Source organism: Pollachius pollachius, assembly GCF_949987615.1.
Source record: "Pollachius pollachius genome assembly, chromosome: 13".
Classification (NCBI taxonomy): Eukaryota; Metazoa; Chordata; class Actinopteri; order Gadiformes; family Gadidae; genus Pollachius; species Pollachius pollachius.
Genome location: NC_136946.1, coordinates 18235633 through 18260454, shown reverse-complemented (window position 1 = coordinate 18260454; position 24822 = coordinate 18235633). Strand labels below are relative to the sequence as shown.

The following is a 24822-nucleotide window of genomic DNA, read 5'->3' as shown; positions in this document are numbered from 1 at the left end:
CAGGGACATTATGACAACTATTAACACACATTTGAGACCCAATCCAGGTAAAGAGCAGGCAGAGAGAGGCAGAGAGACAGACAGAGTGGAAGACAAAGAGAGAGAAAGAGAGACGATGATTGAGGAGAGAGATTTTGTGCATGCAAGGACGCTCCTCACATGGGCACACATACCAGAGAGCCACGCGACACGACCGAATGAGAGCCCGAGTAACTGCAGCACTGCAATTATCCTCTCCCAGCCTTCCACAACAAAAAGGAGCGCACATTAAATAACAATTACGACCTGTGAACATGGACACGAAAGGAGCACTGTCGCTTTCGCTGCAACACTCAAACGCGGGCGCGTTTGAAGTCGGGTGGCACCAGGCGTAGGTCAGCCCTTGAAGTCCCATCTTCAAATGGGTGCCTGTTTTCCAGTCATCTTCAAAAGCCAACATTACTTAGCAGTCTAAAAATACCCAGTCCGCTGCATGTAAATGGATCAGAACGGCGGCTATGAATGGGGCTGGATCTGGTTTCGCTGTGGACATCCAATTATGAAAAACAAAGGCTGGACATTAGATCAAAAGGTCTTGTGCGGATGGCCACACAGACGCAGTGACCGACGAGCAATACATATGTAAAGCCTCGTCTTTTAAAAGGCAACGGGCGGCACTAAGTTAATCATACTGTCGGATGGGCAACAGAAGATAATGTGTTGCATCCTTGCAAATAAGCGTGTATATGTGGTATAGACAAAGAAGTCCACACACATAACAATATGCTCACAGATGGGGAAACGAAGAACCCATTCTTTGCTTTTCACTCGGGACACGAGAGCACAGGCTTGAACCAATCTCCCCCTCCCATTGATTTTACCGGGGCTGGGATTAGGCCCTCATCAGGCCAGCCATCCAGCCTATTACCAGGCTTTTAATAGCGGACTGTGTTCCAACATTGAGCCACCATGGAGTACCTCCAGGACTCAAAAGCAGCCTGGGTCCCATTCCCCGGGTGGGCCTGCTGTCCCAGAGAGGATAAGAGCGGATGATGAGGCCTGGCTGGCTGGCTGACAGACGTTGTGGACCCCAGGGTTACCACTTTGACAGTGGAGTGGTGCAAATGTTTGTTTCTTTTATGGTTTTGGTCGCTTTAACAAAGACAGGAGAAAAGCATTTTGAATTGAGTTGGTGAATGGTGCTTTTAGACCCTAACAGACATGGATAGGATATTCTTTAGGATAACTATAGGATAACTGTTGCAATGCAGTTGAATTTACACTGCTGCAAGCCCTTGTGATTGGACCATTTTGGGTGTTTCCTTGTAGGTCAGCATTGGTCCGATTAAGAGGTCAATATAGAATGCTTATTTTTCTGATACTTGGTGGGTGGTTGAATGTAGGCCTAATTAATTGTGTTATGAATGTGTATGATGTGTGATGTGTGCAGTTTGGTGAACTGCTGTGCTATTTAGATACCAACAACTGTAGTTAGTGTTTACAGTGATACAAGCTCACCTTGTCATATATCAACTTTATATCAGCCATAATAAAGTCTGGATCGTCTGCTGGTGTTGATGGTTTTCCCGTGGATGAGCAGTGTGGCCGAGGACAGCACCGGTGTGAACTGGAGGTTAGGGAAACGTCTTCGAGCCATCTCTTCGGTTGTCTCTAATACACAACAACTACCCAAGAAGGCATCTTGGTGTTCACCTGCTAACGATTTCCTGCCGTCATGCCAGCTGGCCTTATCGTTCGTCATTGATTTCAATATTCTAGTGCAATGTGTTGTCGAGCATTTCTCGAACACCACATGACGTTTCAACCCTCTTCAGATGCACTGCAACAGCAGCCCGCAAGACTGTGGATCTAGATGTAATAATTTTAATGACAAATACACATTTCTGTGTATTTTTGTGCATGTGTGTTGATTTTGTTAAACAGCAATGCAAGCGCAAACGTTGTTTGCTTAATGAATTGTTACCGTCAATAATTGGCCCACTAATTGAAACCGTGAGCCTAAACTGTAGCATGAAGCAGGCTCTGGATTCTCTTTGTGTGAACACTTCCACCCAGCCAGACAGATGGAGAGATGGATGCACTCACATTACGAGCCAAGCTACGTCTGCACTCGCTGGCAGGGGTGCAACCTCAGCTCGCATTTGCATGACAAATGGAGTCTAGGCCTGTGAGCAAGTACTCTCACGGTCGTGCATACATAAAGAGATCTCCCTCCAGTTACCTGATGGAAACAGTGCTGCCAAAAAAACAGGACAATAATCTTCCTCAGACATCCGCTGCATAATTATTCCCTAGTTATGACTTCCTGCGTGTGAGCAGACGGAAATAGAAGCTGATCCTACAACCAACAGCAATCACGCTCTCGCAATCTGCTCTGCCATACCATAGCCCACAGTCGTCATACCACAACAACGCACGCCCAGCTTAACAACCCCAGTTGGAACACAAGAGAAATAAAGACAACGTATTGAGTAGTTGACACAGAAACGGTCCAGGAGAGACCGTTTCCATCTGCTCCGAGAAGGGGCCAAATATAGTCTGGTACTTCATATGAACTGTGTCTAACAAAAGCAAAAAAAAGAGTGCTAAAAATGAAAAATCGAAGCCTGTGCGATGGCTCATGACACTTTATTGGTAATTACTGGCCTTCAGGACAGCTGCAGCAGAGGGGCCTGTTTCATGGCAGTAATAACATAACCCTGGGAGGGTCACGGCAAAATGATACTCTAATTAAATGCTGTGTTGCCTCGGAGCAGGAGCACATGATAACCCCATTAGGGAGTGAGCAGGGGTCCCTTTCGTCCGACCCCTGCCGCGGGGTGGGTGGGGGGGTGGGAGAAATCATGCTTAACGGCCCGCCCCTCTGACCCCAAATGCGGACGATGTATCCAAAAGCACCGCTTTCAGAAGCACAAGGCGTCTGCTGCTTCTCCTGCAGCCGTGTACACACCTGTGCACACACCTGAAGAATCGAATGGAGTCCATTTCCTTTTGCTTTTCCAACAGAGCGAAGATTCAGATTCCTTTGTTTGTGTATGCAATCATAAAACAGGCTGAAGGAGAGAACATGCTGGTGCGCGAGGGAGGATTTGTATGCATCGGTGTGTGTGTGTGTGTGTGTCTGTGTGTGTGTGTCTGTGTGTGTGTGTGTGTGTGGGTGTGTTCGTGTGAGTGTGTGTGTCTCTCTCGCCTCACGTGGTATCCTATTTTTAGCTCACGTGCCAGCGCCTCAGTGCAGTGGAGAGGAGGAGGGGGCACAGAGGCAGCCCAGAACCTGAGCTATTTATAGCGCGCTTCTCCATAACTCCCTCCTCCTCCTCTCTTCCTCCTCCTCCTCCTCCTCCTCCTCCTCCACCCCCTGCTGCTCGCTCTGCCTGCCAGCAACAGAGGAGCTGGCTATCATCAGCCATTAACATACCCACGCTCCTCTCCTGCGATGGGATGCGCCTCGTGAGCCGTCGCCACGGCGATAGTAATGGCTTAGGGTATAGGTGTGAAGAGAAAATGCACTTCGGGCACATCAATCGATTTGCGATTCCCACGCCGTCGATTCACCCCCGGACGGCCGTGGTGCTTTACAGAGTGCACTATTTTTAGCCCGGCAACAAGCGACATAATGTTATTCCACCGAATTACACGTTATGAAAAGACATTACTGGGGGCGACGCAGCGAGGGTACGCGTGACATTTGCTGATCCATCGCCGTGCAGAGAGATGCAGGCGTTTGCCGCCACAAATAAATACATTATGTCGATGCATGGTCTTTTCACGAGCGCTCTTTTTATTTGCACCACGGAAAAAATACATTTTCAATTCAATATTTATTGAGAAGATACATTACGAAGAAAAGATTTTGCAGAGAAGTGAGGAACAATGGCAATAATAGTGCTGACACAGAAGGCCAAACGTCATAGGGGTAGTGAGGAGTCGTGAGGAGGAAGAGGAAGGGGAGGAACTACCACCCACCCCTCACGTCTCAACACCCTCGACCGAGTCCTGTTGTCATTAGCGGGGCTGGTGGTACAGATCGGTCATTTCACGCTCACGGCGTCCGCACTACAGAGACGACCAGTGGGCAGAGACTAACGTCCCACGCCTGAGAGCCGGTTATAGTACAGGGGGAGTGGCGCCACAATGATAGAGGATTTAAAAGGGGAACTTTTTTTTGTAGCCAGGCTGTGATGCTTGAAAACAGTTTGAGGGGGGCCGTAAGCTCTGTTGGATCCCAACAGAGCAAAAGCCCCCCCCCCCCCCCCCCCCCCCCACACTCGAGAGACACAGCTGGGGCTCTGACGCAGAGCCGTGGTGCCCTGGAGGCTCGCGGCTCCAGGGAAAGACAGGCTCTGACCTTAAGAGGCGTCAGGCGTCCGCATGCATATGTTCATGGCAGTCACCACAGTCACCACATGAGTCTGGAGACTGTAAAGGCCTCTACAACAGAATAGGCATACCAATAATGTTTGGAGGAAAACAAAGCAGAGCATCCAAAAAAAAACATCAAACAATATGTTACATTGTCATTATCAGTTCTCCAATTTAGTATCTTAATCTCAGCAGAATGATAGGTCTATAAAATCTATAATTGTTTATAATGTCTTGTATCTTCGATCAATAGCACTCTCTGTGTTTTTGCAACTTCATTTAATGTCAGACAAAATTGTAACCCGATATAAAAAAAATCTGTCACAAAAGAACTGAACCCATTGTACGAATTATCGATTTTTGGTCAACAGTGGAAATCATCAGTAGCCCACCAGATAAACAAGTCCACTAGATAGATGCAGTTGTGACTCACAGATTTCCATAAACGTTGATGCACATCAGAGAAATATTGAGAGAGAGAGAGAGAGAGAGAGAGAGAGAGAGAGAGAGAGAGAGAGAGAGAGAGAGAGGAAGTGAGGGATACAGAGAAACAGGAAGGGATAGAAACAGAGGGCGAGTGAGAGCGACGTCCCGTCATCAAGGGGGTCATTCTAAGACTGTGCTTCATAATGACTGATGAAGAGGCACAGGAAGGAACGCACCTTGTAAAAGATGCATGGTGTGATTGATGTTGTGAAGATAAAAGCAGCTTTCTGTCACCTTTCCATTACCGCCGCCTCATCCCCGTGTCTGTCACTCCCTCCACATAGATTACCCACGCAAGAAACACAAAATTCACTTCTTAAAGATACTTCCTAATATATTTTGCTGTGCATCGCCAAAACGAAAGAAACAATAACCAACAAACGCACACAGAAATACAATAAACTTAAGACAAACTCATCGGAAAACAAAAGAGTGTTTTAAATGTTTTAAATCTAGTAATGGGGCATGATTTTTTTTTTCACTTTTTATTTATTTTATATTATCTGCGGGGTTATTGTTATCTCCTGGCTTTGAATTCTGGAGCCTCTTTGGCAGCCTCCATCACAGCGGGAAGCTGCAGGAACTTTCCTCAAAACCGGAGGGACGTCGCACGACTGCGAGGAGCACCGAATCGGATGAGACGGTACATTGTGGCCCGTCTGACTGCAAGCGCTGTTTGTTGTTATGGTATGCCGAAGATGGAGTATGTGTGTGCGTGCAGATTTGTGTGTGTGTGTGTGTGTGCCCGCATCAAACTGAAAGCGATAAACAATTCAACGGGGGTGTGATTCCAAGATCAATGTCTGCCCGCCCCCACCCCACCCCTCCGCCCGGGCCCAACTTGAGGGGGTCTGCGTGGGCCTAGAGGGAGTCGATACGTTGGGATCTGGGCAAATATGATGATAGTCAATTATGCGCCTGTCATCCCTGAAGATAAATCGCTAGTGGACTAGGTGGTGCTGAGTGCACTGTACAGCAGACCACCACCACCGCCGTGCTCTGAAGCTCTGCCTCCCACTCCGAGGGGAATGAAATGTCAATCAATATTGGACTCGGGGGGGGGGGGGGGGGGATGGATGGAGGTGGGGCGGGCGAATGCTTGCTTTTTATAAGCAACTCATGTTTTTTTTGCCTCTCGTGCAAAGTGTACAGTGTGACGAAACGTGTCGGGCCAAATAGACCTTTCAAACACTGTTGAATGTGTTGGTCTAAACACACACAGACGCACACACACAAACTAACACACGCTGAAGGCAAAGAATGCTCTGGAGGGACAGCAGTGATAGGAATCAAAATGCGATACTTCCCAGGCGAACACTGGGCGGAGTGAGCGAGGAGACGCAACAGGAGGGCAGCAAGACGCGGGAGAGGATGAGAGTGCGTGCGTGTGCGTGCATGCGTGCGTGCGTGAGAGACAATGTTTCTGTATGTCCACATACGGTGTGCCTGGTCCATGATGGAGTAGGGAGTTATCAGTGAGAGAACCAGGTGCATTGTAGCGGCCCAGTGTGAATCAATTAGAAGAAAAGTGTGAAGGTCCCTCCCCAAAGCGTGTGTTGTCGTATGCACCACACATTGTGGCAATGTCTCGAGCTGGGGAATGCTGTGGAAGTTGACATGATAACACTGTTGACAAACGGGTGCCTCACCCGTGCACTGATCCAAATGATTACGCGGCCTCATGGGGATCAAAAAACTGACCCAAGGCTGACCCAAAATACCCGGAAGGACTTCAATGTCTCAGATGTTTTACTTCTGACAAAATAAACCATAGTAGCTCTGAAGCCATTACAGCTGCATTAAGGAGAGATGAGCTTCCACATCCATCATCAGTTCCTCGGGTTATTTATATGCAACCTAACAGAGTGTGACGATAGAGATTGGAAGGTTTAGTTTGCATCTGGTTTGTATTCCGTTGTCTATCTACGCTAGGTTTGATCCCTGTACAATTCTTAGATATGTTTGCATATTATTATTAAGTATTATTAAGTCTTATTACTGCTTCTGACCTCTGTATTAGTTTTGAGGTCATTCCTTGGGTTGTTCACGTGGGGGACCCAGGGCAAAGCGCCCGCCCCTCCGTGCTTTGTCCTTACCTCTGGCACTCGCTGGCATGTAGCACCAGGTCCTGGTTGTTCTTGGCGCTCACAGTGACCTCGTGCTCCGTGGAGTTGAAGACATCCAGCAGGAGGTGACACTGGCGCGTGCTGGAGGAGACACACAACACGAGATCAGTGATCAGCTGAACAACTCAAACACACGGCCTCCGTTTGGTCATCGGCGAGGGGAAGAGGCGTGATACACCGGGACCCGGAGGGCATCAATTCAAATGAAAAGCTTGCGTATTGTCTCAAAAGTGTGCCTGTTGTGTACATATTGCAGCGGTGTCTAAGGCTGGGGGTTTCCGTCCGTCCAGGGAAGAGATGCCCTGATTGGTCAGAAAGTATACGGGAGTGGTCTCCAGTATAAACTGTCTCACACAAGGGCCAGGTGTGCAGTGAATTCGAAGCCGATATTATCTCAGAGAGCGTTTCCCTCACTAAGAGCTGACAGATGGCTACAGCATTTTTAACAAAGTCGATCCGGTTGGCAGCTCTTAAATCTACCTGCTGCACCTGAGTGCAACACATCCCTTAATCTCTGCGTACATTAGTATTGTGAGAAGGAGCATTGAGAAAGATAGCACTGGCCCGATGCCATGCAGACATCCAAGTGCCTCAGCCAAAAAATAGCAGCTTGTGAAAGTCTTATATGTTAACAAGTCTATAATTCAAACGCATGAAGACAGATTCATGTATTTATTCATTGTTACATCTTTTAAGGGGGGGGGGGGGGGGGGCATTGTAGCTCCCAGTAAAATTGTGTAAGGTCTCCACAATGTGTGTGAGTGTGTGTGCGAGTGCAGGTGTTAAAATATACAAGAAAGAAAAAAAAAGCATACAAATATCAAATACAACTATAAAGACAAAAACACATGCACGTACACACGCACGTATGCACGCACACGAAACAAACACACACGCACGAACATATGCACACCAACGAAAAAACCCAAATAAACCCAAAGGTCCCCACCCACATGGGGTAAGCGTACGAGGGGATCCAGAGAAAGAGGAAGCTCATATGCGATGCACTTATGGGTCCTTGTCCCAACATGAAAGGTGGCAGTACTTCCATCAAAGGGGGAGCCTGCCTGCCCCTTTCAGCGTCTCATGGTCATCTCTGCATAAGACCTGCTCCTACCTTTCTCATGCAGTTCACAAGCACGCCAATTTGTGATCAATCAGATCAAGTCAGGAGAGATAGCTGCTTCACACTTTTTCAAAAAGGTTCATTTTACCCTGCAAGTAACAAGGAATGTATTTTATTTAAATAGGAATTATTCCACTCTCCTTGTAAACTGATAAAAGCGCACTTGTGCCTTGGCTTGATCTCAACTCTAACCCTGGCACCAGTGAACAGCCTTGACATTATGGGATGATCTAAGCTTATCGTCCAGGGCCTGGTATTCAGGTTAATGATTTGAGGACTGTGTTTGTTCTTGGAATATCAATAAGAAGCTAATCGGTTTCTTTTCAGGTTATTTTACGCTCGGTTGGGACCGTCAGTTCTGGCAGCGGGAAAACATGATCAATAAACTGAATAAAGTAAAAAGAAAATATTCCCTAAATGGATGAAAACTGATAGAAACTGAGGGTTATTTTCTGACACAAAGCCCAACATTGCATGTTTACCTAAGTACTCCTATTCATCAGCGTTACTTCAAACAGAGCCATTTATTTTGGAGGGGGGGGGTGGGTGGCAGGGAGTTCTGCTTTGAATCCCACATCAGCCCAAACCCGCTACGAGTTGTAGCAAAGGAAATGCAAATCACGCAACTAGTGTCAAAGGAGTTCTTGTCAATGCGTGTGGTTTGTTGTTCCCTCTTTTGAATCGTGCTGGAGCTTCAATCTTAAATAAACTGCTGGTGGCAATTAGAAGAGACACCATTATGACTATTATTATTATACTTTGTATTACAATAATGACACTTGTGTCTTTAATGGTGCCAGTTGTCTGTGTCAGTGGATGAGAGAAGTGTGGTGGTGATTATGGCACCAAGCTTGGCGGGGGGAGGGATTTATAGTTTGAGGCGTTTAAGCACGGGCCATCCATCTACAGTCAGGACGTGTGAGCGTCACTTAGGCATTAAGTAGCCAATAAACTAAGAAGAGCGAGCAGATGTATTAATTCAACAGGCTATTCATTGATTGGCTGTTTTATGATACTGAGGGTTGTTTGAGGAGGCGGATATCATATATATTAAAGTATTAATTCACGGGGGATGACATTCTCTGTCGTTTTTCATTATATTTTCGTTCTTATTTGCAAAAAAAATGTGTCAAAGGGCGGAAGGATTCTTCTGAAGAGATGGGTTTGGGTAAACATAACACACCATGGGAAATTACAACCCCCTGTGTCTTTGGAACTAGCACCGTTTAGTGTTGTGATCGAGGGAGAAAAAGAGAAGGATAGCATAAGAGAAGAATGCTCTCAGAGAAAAGAAACGTACGGGAGAATTTGTACCATTCCGTTAAGCATTCACCAGCAGTACTCACCACCTAGAACAGGGAACCAACAGGCCTAAATTATTCAAAACTGCCAATAGGCTTCCAAACTATTTGGCTCCATTTTGCTCTGTGCATTTTTAAATTCCTCTCAAAGTGCCGAATGAGTCAGCCTGATGAAAGTAAGCTTTGGCCTTTTTCCGAGGGAGACCTAAAATGGCTCGTGGGGCACAGCTTTAATCATTCATCAATGGCGTAAAAGGACGTCTGCGTGTTGTGTGGATTTAAAATAACATGCAAGGATATTTCTGCGGGCTGGTGATGGATGTGATGTGCATGTAGGTTTCGTGTGCGTGTGCGTGTGCGTGTGTGTCAGGATCAGATCTATAGAAGCATGGGGGGCACGTCACCAGAGACAGCTTTGCCTTGCCTAAACATACTGAATAAAACAGAAGAATTATACATGAACTACGTTGGTTTCCTCAAATACACAACAGCCAAGAAAATTTAGATGTCTTATTCCCATTCACGATCCAACACGTAATTTCCCTTGAAAAAATAAAAAAGATTTTAGAGTCAACGTCCATCCAGATTAAATCGAACCACTGGAATGCCGAAACAGCTCAGGAAAATATACCACAGTCACAGCGTAAACAAATCCATCATTGATTTATTCATGAGCCCATTGCCTGTGCTTTCACTCCAGCAGTAACCCAGACGTTTCCTGCACACTAGATTTCCCACCTGGGAATCGAAAGGCTGCAGAGTCGATCCCTCTATTGTCTTTAACACCGCACAGGGAAACCCACCGCTGGTCGGCCCCCCTACCCAATGCTGCCCCGACACAACCCGGGAATGTTCTCTAAACAAGATATAACTTTGCAGAGTCAGAGGGCCACTTACTTCTACATCACTTATAGGAGAGAGAGAGAGAGAGAGAGAGAGAGAGAGAGAGAGAGAGAGAGAGAGAGAGAGAGAGAGAGAGAGGATTACCCCCCCCCCATGCATAATGAATGAAAAATAATTAAAACACTGAATATCAGAAGCTAGGATGCCACAAGTTGGAGGGAGGGGGGGAGAGAAAGAGAGAGAGAAGCTGAACGGTACGATATATTGCAGTATTCTTAGAGAAGTATCCTCATAGAGACAGTCTTGATTCCAATTGAAACAAGTACACTTCCATTGTTCGATATAAGACGTGGGTATCATTAAGGAAAATGCCTTTTTAGAATTTCACTTTTAAATTATTCTGGGGGGTATGCCTTGGCAATCTTTTATGAAAGAAATTGGTGTTATTTAAATTCAAGATTTTGTGATACATGGTTTCTAGTTGGTTTGGAATGGAAAGCACAGTGTGCACAGTGTGTTGAGTGTTAACTGGATAAGCAGATGGCCTGTGGGTCTACGATCAATGCAAACTGATTGTACAAGGAGCCAATATCACACACACACACACACACACACACACACCAATGCTGTGGTCTTTAAATAGCATGGTGGTGCTAGCCAATGCTGTTCTGGCCATTAGTGTGAGACATGTAGAGTTCGTTACGCATTTAAACTTGTAGTTATACATATACACACATATACTTATATTATACTATATACATATATATAGATATAGATATACAGATAGCTACACACACACACACACACACACACATATATATATATATCTTTCAAAATATATATCATAGCTGCCGGCTAGGAGACGGTATCTGACAGTAGGGAACGTGCTCTGTTGCTGCACTGCTTAGGAGCAGAGGGACAGAGCAGGTTCAGAACTCTTGGCACCACAACAACGTACACAAAGGCTGTTGAGCTAATGAAAAACCATTTGGCCGCTTCGAAACAGTCCGGTGAGTCACTGACGCAGTGAGTAGCTCATCAACAGGGTTTGGCTAGCTTTTGCAAGTTTGGGTGGTGTTACAGGATGAAATGATAGGGGACCACTTCCTTATGAACATGAACTGTGACAATCTTAGGGAAATACTGTTGCTGGAAAAAAAAAAAGGATGGACATTAGCAGTAGTTGTCAACCTCCGGGTTAAATGTTCTTTGAAATTTGCAGCTGTTTTGTCTGCCTTTTCCAACCTGCCAGCACTAGTTAACAACATCCTCAGCTCAAAGTTGTCACTCTTCCACATACGTGCAGACAGCAACAGGAAGAGGATATAACTAGCCTCTCAGTTACGTCAACGCTGTGTGGGAATTGTGTCTTTTCTGCACATTTGAAGAGATCAGACTTAAATTACTTCAATAAAGTTTTTAGGTCTGCCCCAGGTAGAGCCTCCAAGCAACCTAATGGATTATCCACAATGTCACCTCAGAACGAGTGATTCTTTGAATGTGCACATCGATGGTTGGTGAAGTCACTCTGCACCTAGACGCTGGAGTCAAAATGTCCCTCCTTAACTTGGCAACTTATGCAGTTATTCTCCCAAGAGCCCATGGGTCTACCCTCCGTCTCCATGCATTGTTATACCATCTCAAAGATTGACATTATGGGCTCCCTTCAGCTGAAGAGAAGAAACTGCCTGTCTTCAGGCTCCATATTGCAAACCATGGGACCAAAATCCTCAGGCTCGTCCTCTTTAAGGGCCTCGGTCTCACTCTGCTAGACATCGCCAGAGACTTGCAGATTAACTCTTTTGCTATCCTTTGGCAGAAACAGTGCTCTGTGATGTTCAGTGGTTTGGGCTTCCTCCATGTTTTCACTCACCAGGCCATTACACCCAAAAGGGCCACCTGTCGTACAGTCGCGTAGCCGTTCTCCGACATGACATCCCTCTGAGCTAAAGAGCATGCTCGATTACAATATCATCGAGCAGGTAATCGTATCCCCATGGTTCACCAACCATGATGGAAAAGAATAAACCTGGGAGGTTTTAACACTGGATGGACCTGAGAGGTGAGGTATTGATAAGCAAGGCCATCATCTCCAACAAGAACCCCCTGCAAACGACAAGAGGAGATAGCTTCCACAGATCCCCCTTTTTTCCAAACTGGACCTCTGCCAGGTCTACCTCCAGGAGGCATTACACCCGAGAGCCAACCTCACCCTGGTTTATTACCCACAAAGGGGTCATCTGTTGCAAACCATGGCCTTTGGCCCAGGCTTTGTCCCCAGTTTCTTCCAAAAGATCATGGCCTCCATCTTCGCTGGGATTCCGCGTGTTGCCATCTATCTCAACGACATCGTGGTTTACGTGGCCACCATTGAAAGCAACAACAAAAGACTCTATAGCAGGTTCAGTGCAGTGGCCAAACACCACCTCACTCAATGCTAAGAAGTCTTTGGCACCCCGGCCACTGAGCTTTTCGTGGATTTGTCTCTCGGCTAACGGCATGTACACCCGAACACATCCACCATGTCCCGAAGCCCACCTTGGCCTCCTTCTTGAGCATATTTGGTCCCGAGACACTGCGTTATCTCTTGAAAAATGGCCAGCCCGTCACTGGAAGTATGCTTGCATGAACGCTGTGTGCCTCCCGAAGTACCAGCTCAACTTACCACCAGTCCTGGTACACTATGACCTGGCCAAATCCACCCTTGACACATCGGATGCCTCTGCCACGGCTATTTTTGCTGTGATGTCTGGGCTGTAAGGGGATGTTAAGATGCCAATGGGCTTCGCCTCACGTGCTCTAAGCCTAAAGGAACAGAGGTACTAAACCATTCCGTCTCCCTTGTTGGGCCGACCACCTGCACCAGTACAACTACCACCTACAGCCACCACAACATACCTTGGAACATGTTTTGGCTGTACTGCTATCACACTCAAGCCCTGGTCAACTCACAGCCCCAATTTTGTGCTTTGTACAGGGCCCGGCCGAGCATAACCTGACCAGTGTCACTGCGGGAGCTCGACCCCGTTCCCCTTATACTTTTGACCTACGTCGGTCAGGACTGGCTGGCACTGTGGTCCCAATTCCCTTTTGGGCACCTATCTTTACTATGACGCACAAGGGCCACTCGGGCATAGTCAGGCTCAAACAGCGGGGTCACAATGTTGTGTGGTGGCCGGTCATCAATTGGGAAATCGAGACTTCGCTCCCGGCTGTGCAGCTGTTGGAATGGCTATCCCGACCCTGGCAGCAAATGCAGCTTGACGTCTGCGTTGAGTTGCTGCATCACAAGCCTTCACTCATCCTGATTTACGGCCCCCACTCCAAATTATTGATTGATAATTTGGACTCCCTGGTCCCTGTTCTATGTTGCTGGTTTTAAGTTCAGGGGATTGTGCTGATTAAATGGAGTAAGCTGCAACGGCGGCCCCTGTTACAGACACCGTTATTCAACATAACAAAGCCGTCTACAGTGTCAGCCGTGGCGAAGAGCTGGTCCCCTGCTGGAAACCCTTTAAAAACACATTGCAGGAGCAGGCATGCGTATGACAAACTATATAGGTCTATATAGGTCCTGCTGTTTTCGCTCAAGGATGTTTCCCCCACCCCTGGGTCTTCGCCGATGCCTTTTCACCCCTTGGTATTCACGGATAACCTCCATGATGCGAAAATACATTGTTCCATTAAAATTGTTTTTCTTCCTTGTATTTCTAATCTTATAAATGCATCACCAACCATGTTTTGCATGCCATGTTTTTAAGAAATGTTGAAAAACAACACTATAGAAAATACTAAATGCTATAATCCATGACGTGACAGCAAATAGGCATGATTCAGATGATGGCATGATTATAAAAATATTTCATAATTGCTATAGTAATAATATATTTTGTTTCGGGTATCTAAAAATGATCCAAAACCAAAACAACATCATGTACATTTTATTGGGGGTTACCTGGTCCCTAAATGTGTATAAAGATACAGCAGAGAGCGCATTGTGAGAAATGCTTTTATCACCTCTGATGCTATAAATAACTTAAAAGTATAATTTATTCATGATTGCATTAGTTGAACAGGTGAACCAAGTGAATTACACAGAATGCGGCTTTCATTACAATTCAATGTCATTTTGGCATCCAACCAGAAATTAGGTCAACTTCTTCAATTAGGTCATAATTCATTATTAATTATTGTGTTAAATAGCAGATTTATTTTTTACAGTGTGTGTTGTTTCTTGAAAATAACAATGGAAAGGTATTCAAATAGCACTGCACTGCCTGGCATAACGGACCCAAGTAACTGTCATAGGGTCAGGCTGGGGGGGGGGGGAAATATGATGTGAAGGGATGACGTAAACAACAGAGGGGCGACGAGAGAGAGAGAGAGAGAGAGAGAGAGAGAGAGAGAGAGAGATGGACGTGACAGCCTGATGGCGTCTCCCGAGGCAGATCTAGCAGTGCTGTGCGAAAGACGGATGGCCAACACCACAGATATTATTACAGCTAATGATTCACCTCCAGTGGCGATTACTGGCCTACGATCCATCTGAACACACAGGGCTTCTAGCATGTCAGCTCTGACATGCAGATTGAAACAAAGATAAAAATAGGAAAAACGATGGGGAGTGAGACGGAGAGAAAGGAATGAAGGAGAGAGAGAGGATTAAAGTAGAGAGTGAGAAAAAAGTGAAAGAAATAGGTTCGGATGAGAAAAAGGGAGGGAAAAGGGAAAGACACATACAGAAAATTCAGCGAGCGTGGCGACAGAGAGGAACAAGCAAACAAAACACAAGAGAGAGAGAGAGACAGAAATAAATGAAAAATAAGCAGAAGGAGAGGGAGAGCGTGCATTGAGTGGCCCCACGTGAAGACAGCAGGGGGAGAGGGGAGGTTGGTAGTCATGCTCTTGTGCAACGGCTGTCAGCTTCCGCCGCCGCAGCAGCAGCCAGGAGGCGCCCCCTCTGATGTGCCTCCGATGACCCACAGCCCCGACCCCTAGCCAGGAGCCCGCCGACCACCGGCCAGCGCAGGCGGGCTGCGGGCGGCAGGCTTAGCGAGTAGAGCGGTGCGCGTGGTGTTCACATCGAGACGGAACAAACACAAGCCTCCGTTCTGCTCTGGTGTGTCGCTGGGCCGTGAGAGGAGGCGCCGTGGTGCCACGGAAAGAAAATCGGAGGGAATTATTCATGGGGGTGTGACACGATGAGGCTGCAGTTTGGAGGAATTGAAATTGGAGCAGGGCCGAGTAAACATTGAGCGGAAATATCAAAGCAAAAATAACGAGGAAAACAAATCCCGAGAAGAGATTCAACAAATAACTCGGGAGATCAGAGTGGGTCGCTGCGGCTGCAGAACTCCTTGTGAAAGGAATTTGAGACAACTTAGCACAACAAAGAACAAAAAGAAATTTGTTTCAGAGTTGCAATGTCACCGGCCCGAGTGTGAACGATGTCATACCGAGGAGGGAACACTGAAACAAACAGACAGAGCCGGCCTGAGTATATGGCTGCCTCGAGGTGGTACGAAGCCACTGTGAGAGTGCTGGGACCCCCCTTTAACTGTGTGGCCTACCCACACACACAGAGACAACGGACCCCTGAGATGTGCAATGGGCTGCACGAGGTCCTCCGAGTGATTGATTTGTTATCCATACCGTCATCATCAAACCCAAGTGCGGGTAGCCATGGCAACGGAAAATGCTGGGAAGCATGCAGGCAGTGGCTAGTGGGACTAATAAAATATTATAAGTGTTTGTTTACTTTGGTGTAATTAAAAGGATGTTCAATTAAACAGTGTGTGTGTGTGTGTGTGTGTGTGTGTGTGTGTGTCAGTTTGTGTGAATGTGCATGTATGCATGCATATCAAGCTGTCTGAACGGATTACTGAAAGTAAGCAATTATCCATGCAGAGCGATGTTGTTTGCTAGCGACCATTAATCCATTAATAAAAAAAGTTTCCATGATATTCGAGACATCAGCATGTTGAGCATTAGAGTGAGTCCCAGCCTCTGCACACCTGGTAGCCGGGAGCGTGCTGACCCGGGTGAAGAACACAGAGGGCTCCACGTCCACGTGGATCCCCAGGGACAGCTCCCGGTAGTAGCCCTCCACCTTCCCGGGACCTCCAGAATACTTAAAGTTCAGCACCGCCTCCAAGCTCTGAGAGAAACAATGACAAAAGGTGCAGAGAGGGGTTATGACATCATCACATAATCAATCCGTATGTTATTGGGATTACAATACACGAGGGAAAGACCGCTTTGAACCGGGTGGCAACAAGGGAAGCGGTGGACGAAGAAGGGTGAAGTGAAAACGAGTGATCAAAATGAGAGTTCGGGCAGCTGACAGAAAGATGTCAGTCTGACCCAAGGTAAGGGTTAGGGTTAGGCTACCCTCCACCTGAACCCTCACATGTAGCCCAACCACTCATGGACGAAAGCACCAGCAGTTCCTCAAGCACAAAGGATTAACCCGTTTGGATAATATACACTACCTGGCCTCGAGACACGCATGGAACGTTTTCCAGAGGAATGACCAATAAATCAGGACAAGAACGAGAGAAGAGGAGAGGAGAAATCCTCTCATTATAATCAGTGTGTTCCCACCATGTGGTAAAATGCAGGCAAATGTTATGTGACAAACTGAAGGGAAAGACACTGGGAGAGCACATGAAAAGCCCAGATTTTGCTGGATAGCCCGAACCCCCCTTCCCCCCCCCCCACACACACACACACAGACTCAGGGTGGGGCAATGCTGCCGTGGCAACCACTGGAAGATTGAGCGTAGAGACGGGAACGGTACTAGCAGCGTGCATGCGGGGACAGGGGACATGTGGAGTGCAGTGAGAAGGTGGTGAAATGTGCAGATGTTTTGGTGAGGGAGGGAGAGAGAGGGAGTTAGCCATGTGATGAAGGAACCCAGATTCCCGGTTCCTTGCAGAGAAATGTCCAGTCACTATTCTGCTCCCCCACTTTGTTCTCTCACATTATAGATATGAACGCCGGCAAACTATATAATCCAATAGTCCGTCGCTCGGAGGCCCGTGACAGCCCGTCTATACGTTTCCTACTTTGTTCTCAGGGGCTGCAGTCATCACATAATGTTCATTGTGTGCGTGTGCATAGGTCGAATGCCATTCATCACGTACGAGTTCATGGAGCGGGACCTGTCCCATTAAGCTCACCACCATCACATATATGAAGGCCATGTTGACGATCAGATGAACTTTAAACGACAATAAGTCTCACAGGAGGACTCCGGCCGTGGTGTTCAGCTGCCAGGGCTCCAACAGGGCTCACTGCAGTAAGGCAGGTGGGAAGGTGGTTCTCCGGGAACACGCGTGGATCGGAGATGTTGGCAAAAACTGCAAACAGTGTTCGGTGATGTGACTGAATTGGGATTGAAGCGAGGACTGCCAATCAAAAGTCTGTGTGTATGTGTAGACGTGTATGTGTATGTCTATGTGTGTATGTCTCTACCTCCCTCCCTCTCTCTCTCTCTCTCTCTCTCTCCTCCCTCTCTCTCTCCTCTCTCACCCCCTCTCTCCCCCCCCACACACACCCCCAACCAGCCCCCCCTTGTCCCTTCTTGTTTGAGAGATCTTGCTGCCCTCAGCTCCCCTGAGACTCTATTTCAATCACATCAGTCTAAAAATAGACCCTCCACTGTAATGAGGTGAGAGTGTGATAAGAATACGGCAGCGGCGACCGAGGGCACCCAGCAACAGCAAACACGTACGCACACACACACACACACACACACACACACACGCAGAGGGGGGAAATAAAAAGCCCCCACTTATCCACGCCATCATAATTATAATGACTGCTGCCCTGAGCAGGGGACTACATAGTAAAATATTATATCCTCTCTCTCTTCTTTCCATTTCAATGGATTTCTTTCCGACCAACGTTGAGCTCATCACTTTTAAAAGAACAAACATTGTCTCTATGGGCTGAGGACCGGGAACCAACCCCTATGTATACGCTTTACTAATTGACTATTAACCGACGGTAGCTAGCTCCCAACGGTCAGAGGTCTACGTGGCTCATAAATCAAGGCTATTGATTTGCAATAAAGTCACTGCATGTTCCCTCCAGAATGAAAGGTTACGAAAATAATGAAGAGTAGGATCTCTGCCCAATTACGTATGTGTCTTACAGGTGAGTGCCAATGAGAAGGCGCTGTTAAATCACAAGAATGTTTTATCTGGCGACAAAATTCTGAAAGTCCTCCTCGATTGCGCGACAGTAAAGCGGTTCCCCGAGAACTGTTGACATTTGAGAACACGTTATATACCGTCATCGTCACACTGGGTGACGGTACACTACCTGTGTTCATATCCCAGCAGCAATGTCCCTGGTCAAAGCTGCACACATGAACTGTTTGGAAGCAGTCACGTTGCACCTGCTGGGTGACGCCGCACTTAAGCCTGTCGAGCGGTGACTGTGGTGCCGGGTCGGAACAAAGAGCCCTCCAAGAGGACCATCAATCACATCTGTCGTGGGCAGCATTTGCCAAACAATGGCGGCTAGCGCACCGCGGGAACGCACCCTCGTGCTGAAGACAGGCTTGACAAAGGAAGAGGGCCGGTGGAGAGGATTGTGAATGTTCCCCGCCGCAGAGATAGAGATCCCGACACACCTTGCCAGCGGGCGGGGATTATCGCATGACCACAAGGCTCCTGAGAGGAATACCGACGACCAGCATCAACACAGTCACAGCCCGGCACCAAATCCCCGAGAGAGAGAGAGCGAGAGCAGGACAGAGAGAAACAGAGAGAGAGAGAGAAAGAGACAGAGACAGAGACAGGCAGAGTGAGAGACAGAGAGAGCGAGAGAGCGATAGAAACAGAGACAGAGAGAGCGAGAGAGAGACAGAGACATACAGAGAGATGGAGATACACAGAGAGCGTGCAAGACAGAGAGAGAGAGAGAGAGAGGGAATGACAGAAACAGGGTGGGATTGCTTCGATTGGCAGTCTCGTTGGCATAACCAAGCGCCACGATCCCAATGCAGTTACAGCACCAAACACAGGTTATTGCAATTGATGTTTCTAATTGGCTGAAATTAGCACAGCTAATTGACATCAAATGAGGTCAGCTTCTATTCTTCTTGTGACAGTTGACATCCGCTGGCAACCACCTGAATCACAAACGAGTGAGGCAAGGGCCGGCCTTTCCTCCCCTGTGTACAATGCTTCATTAAAGGTTCCATCTACAGTCCACTGGGTAGGCTGGTAGACTGAGTTATCCAGCACACATCTGGGTGGACACGCCCACTTGTGATGTCACTAAAACAGAGGAGGAGGTAGATATTCAAAACGGCTTGTAACAGCTAATCACACTCACATCTGGTGGTATAATATGGGACCTTTAAGATAGCTCAAGCATCGCAGTAAGAGACCCTGAGTGGAGATGAAGAGAGTGACAACAGCAAACAAGGGGGTTTCTCAAGGGGACCGGGGGAGAAAAAAAAAACGACCTGCCACTGTGCAAGCCACCGGTGTCTGGCACAACACCTCCAAATGATTGCCTCCTTGTGTTGGCTGTAATTAATACAGCCGGACCTGGATATCACACGTCTGCACTGCGCGTTACAAGGCTGGCTATCAGGAGGCGCGCTCGGTCGCCCCAGGTAGCTCACGCCGAGCGCTAGGAGCCAGGGGGCTGATTATGTCTGCGTTCCTGTTTTTATGGCGGCTAGGTCTGCATAATGTGTCAGGATCCCCGTTGGTAGATCTCTTTGAACAGCATGAAGTTATTGTTATCAGACCTCATATTAGTAAATTAACCTGACATACTCATTGATCATAACCAATGGAAAAGCCTTAAAGGGTAATTCCGGTGTAAAATGGATTTGGGATATGTTTTGTATGATAACGAGTTGAAACGTTCGTTTTGGAGCACAAAAACCGCATATAGACGCTTTCTTCAGTTGGCTGTTTTTAGCCGATTCTATCAAAACGCTATGAACTTGGAACGATGGGGGCACTGGTTATGGTAAAATGCTAAATCGCTATTTTAAACGACTTAAAAGGCTAAAAGTAGCCTGACACTTCTTTGGTAGTATAATAAGGGACTTAACATATAAAACGAGGCATTGAAAACTTTGTATGTGTACAGATTGTTTATTAAAAAGGACATTTTATACACACAATACCATCAGTAGATCACCCGTCGACGCCATTTTGTTTTTAAGACTCGATAGGTAGATTGACGAACACAGAGAGTGCGACATCCCTCAGCAACATGCAAGCTCTGTGTTCGCCAATCTACTTATTATACTATTAGACCCTTATTATACTACCAAAGAAGTTTCAGGCTACTTTTAGCCTTTTAAGTGGTTTAAAATAGCAATTTAGTTTTTACCATAACCAGTGCCCCCATCGTTCCAAGTTTATAGCGTTTTGATAGAATCGGCTAAATACAGCCAACTGAAGAAAGCGTCTATATGCGGTTTTTGTGCTCCAAAACATACTTTTCAACTCGTTATCATACAAAACATATGCCAAATCTATTTTACACCGGAATTACCCTTTAATCACAGCTTTGATTTATAACGTGGTAATGAATCGTACTTAGTATGAGTCATTTTAGCAATGTGTTTTGGCCAAAGCTACACACAATAACAATTCACAAACACTGAATCTTTGACGCAATTAGTTTGAGAGCACTTTCTGATCGATTTGACCTTTATTTGTACAGGGTTAAGCTCCTGAGCCTGATTACCGGCATCACACACCAACAACAACGGCAAAACAGCAATACAAACGTCCTGAGAATTCAGTAAATAACATACAAAATGACACCGGGCAGTCGCTGGAACAGGGAAAAACCATGCAGGAAACCACTACTTCGGCCTCTCCATCAAACAGTATTGTGACCATGAACTGAAACATGTTTAGAGACTCAAGCTCCCAACTTGCTCAAGGAAGCCCATTGACTGGTAGACTGCAGATAATGTGGTTGAATGTCATGCTGTTTAATGTGGTTGTAACCCACAACCTTTTGGCTGGAAGTCAAATACCCTTACAAATCATCTATCCTGCCCCTGAATAGCAACATAGCAAGCATGGCAAACATTGGCACCGCTTTGCCCAGGACCCAGACTATACTTGACTGCCGCTTTATTCTTACAGATGGCACAATGGAACATTTGTTGTATTTATTGGCCAAGGAAGTTTGCCTGGTTGGAGACTATCTGAGGGTGTCTCCTAAAACAATATTATGTTCTCCCCTGGGAGTTTGTCCTCTACCTGCACAAGGACTGGAGGATTTCATTTAACTGTCACAGAAATGTTGGCTTGCAAAGCCCTTGGAAACTACAAAGTGCACCGCAAATAAATGTGAAATAAAATATAGATGAATGGAGATAGCTGGTTTGACACAAACCCAACAGGGAACTTAACCAGTGCTAATCCATGGTGTGGTGGGTGGAGGGAGGGCTGTGGTGCAGGTGGGGAGGCTAGCCAGACTTACTCCTCTCCATTAGCCTCAGGTGCTTGTTGGGGCACACTTCCACTCCACACATTTAGCCATATAGCTAACGCAACAGCGATTGAGAGCCCCTGAGTTGAAGATAATAATGCCGCAGCAGGTAAACCAATTGGAAGGTGTGCACGACGCATACCAATGGGAGGGTCATGCAAAAGAAAACTTTTACTGGGTTTTATCACCCCCCCCCCCCCCCACTGAAAAGAACACATGTCCAACCAAAATAAGTATAAAATACAAATTTAGTTATTTCCTGTTGGCTTCTTTTATAGATTCTATATGTTTGGTATCAGGCAGCCTTTCCTCTGTGAGCAGTGGTGGATGGTGACTAAATATTTTGTAGGGGTGCAGTAGTATAAGCGGGGTTTAGGGGCCCCCCCCCCCGGAAAAATTGAATTTGGTAGATTTGATTTCCTGTATTCTGGCTCATTTTGGGGATGGCCACTACCTATTACCTATTACCTACTATTCATTCAGATTCGAAGCCTACATCCTGACTTGCAGGGCCTGGACAAGCTTACACTGCATATACAGACCTACTTTACGGCCATTCTACCAGCCATGCTATTTTACCCATTGTTGTTATTCTGATATTGAGACAAATCATGATCACTGTCCTATAGCGTCAATTTTTTGTGAGTCTCAATGTCTTCTTCAAATGCAGTTAGAAATATGGGAGAGTTTCTTCATTTTGTTTATATGCTACAGGCCGAAAGACTGCTGCTGAGGGAGGTAGCCTATTTGATTGATTCGCTGAATTGTCCATTCATGTGATGATAACAAAAAAGGAAAGTGATACCATTGGCCTGGGGCGCACACTGGAGGTGGATAGGTGGAGAGAGGGCCATTTGATAGCTTGATGACAGTAAGAAGGACGTGGGCATGCCCAAATGTCCGTAATAAATGCTTATGCCTGTGCTTGTGTGTGGCACATCGGACAAGATGAGCCAGGAAAGTAAGAAGCTCGAAAAAGGGCATTTTCTTAAAAGCCTCCCCCCTGCACACCCCATCTCCACCCTGCTGCTCTCAGAGAAACTGTGAGATATAACTTTGGGGGACATGCTGTGTGGCTCTCACACAGACATGGTTTGGATGTCAATAATTCAACCAATCATAGAACTGCCTGAGGGCTGCTCCGGCCAATAGACAGAGACCTGACTGAGGAGAAAACAAAACCAAGCCAGAGGTTAAACAGCACTGACCATCTCGGAGGTAGCTTCAGAACTAGAGTGTGACAAAAGGCCACCAGTAAGTTTTCAGCACATGTAAGATGGCTGCATACATTTTATATAACCACTGGGGAGAAAAGTTACACAATATAAAGACTCAGAGAGTTTGGCCTGACTTTCTGCATGACTTTACCTCGAATATTACTGAAAATGATAGTGTTATCGCCACAAGGGGTGGTTGGATGATGAAAAGAATCAAAAGAGATGGATTGATGTTTTTCACAGACACTCTTCCCAAAATATGAGCGTGATATGAACATGGTCATTGAGATTCTGCATGTGACCCATCACTCTGTGTGCTAAACCTGAGTCAATATTACATCTGATCCATCTGCCTCTTCCTCGACCATGGTCTTTCCCAGACACTTGTGGACCGCTGACAACTTGACATTATCACATCTCAGCTGTGCTTGTTAGGAACAATTGATGATGCACACAGACACAAATGTGTTTACCATGTGGCAAAGTCACTTATTATTAAGCAATTATTCCCCATGGTTAGAAGCAAGCGGTGAGGTTGGATGGTAAACACATATTGGTGCATTTTATAGTGTGATGGGGATCTGGGCATCGGTGGATGTTTAGTGACATCCTGGCTGCTCGCGTACCAAAAATAGCTCTCCGGCAGACAAGCAGAGTGCAGGTTTCACTGAGGGAGAGGGGACACTGTGAAACGCAAAACCTGGTATCATCGCTTCACAACAGAACCGAGGCAACACTCCCCCCTCTGAACAAATATGAACTGAATTGAATTTCACAAGCCAAACACTTTTTTTTGGGAATGTTCTTTTTAAGTGCAGCATTTCTGCATGTTACCTTTAAGATACTAACGCTCTGCCCTGGGTGTCACGACAAGAACACAATCACGCTTGAAGACTTGGACCAAGAACCAATCAGCTCTGAGAGATGTTTGGCCAAGACGGGTTATCAGACTGTAGGCCTGAGCTACAGCAGAAGCCAGAGGCTGATAAAAACACCCACCAGGACGATGAGGAGGATCTTCGCTTGAATTGCAGCATGTGTAAATCCCGCTAGTAGCTACCCTAAGTAAGCGTGGCTCAAGTAACGTGATCACCCGGCTGTGTCTGGGCATGCCTCTGGGTCAACCACTTCCAATCCTTCCCCTTTCACCTCGAGCAGTTCACAAGGCTTCAGTTCACCTTGGCAGTAAATTATACAAAGTAGGTCACCATTAGCCAACAAATGAAAAAGGCTATTGTGAACAACAGGTCAGGATACTCCATAATATAACTACAAATTTGATGGTATCATATCTATTGTTCTTAAACCTACCAATGATAGTCTGTGCGAGTATTCAGCTTGAGTACCAGACTAATTACCATCCGTGTGCAACAGCACCTATGGGTGCAATTTGTGCCGGTTGTATTTTCTTGCGGCAGATTTTTTTTTCTTGCGACATTGGCTACCTCGATCTTTTGGACTTCATAACAAACTATGAGTCATTGTCCATGTACGACTGTGAGCAGTGCAGTATTTCCCCCTGCATCACTGGAGAAAGAGGAGAGTTGCACAGCAGCGAGAGACATGCCCAAGGTAAGGACTGAAGAACATTTGCCACAGCCAACGGCATTTTAGTGCTTGGGAGCTAATGAGAGAAAAGAAAAACGTATAAAGGCAGGAGAAATAAGAGCTGAAGAGTCAATCCAGAAGGATTACGGTGAAAATGCATCACAGAAATAAAAGATGCTCCGCTCTCAAACTTGATAAAGGCTTCGGGTGCATTAGGCAGTCATCGAAGCAATGGGAGACACAGTAGACTTCTTCTAACATGTGTAATGTCCAAAACAAAAAAGTGTCACGACTGGGCCTTAAGCAGTTCATCCTTTATGCTGGT

The 24822-nt window shown here is 46.5% G+C and overlaps 1 protein-coding gene across 3 annotated transcripts in view; it reads right to left on the bottom strand.

Annotated features, from left to right (window-relative positions):
- trappc9 (trafficking protein particle complex subunit 9) overlaps positions 1-24822 on the bottom strand; it is a 145539-nt gene that overhangs the window by 49177 nt on the left and 71540 nt on the right. For all 3 annotated transcript variants that reach the window (XM_079749804.1, XM_079749806.1, XM_079749805.1), the window contains 2 exons: positions 16259-16401; positions 6945-7055 (listed from right to left, as the gene is read on the bottom strand). In XM_079749804.1, the coding sequence (XP_079605930.1) occupies positions 6945-7055; positions 16259-16401 (254 nt within the window). The remainder of the gene's footprint in view (positions 1-6944; positions 7056-16258; positions 16402-24822) is intronic.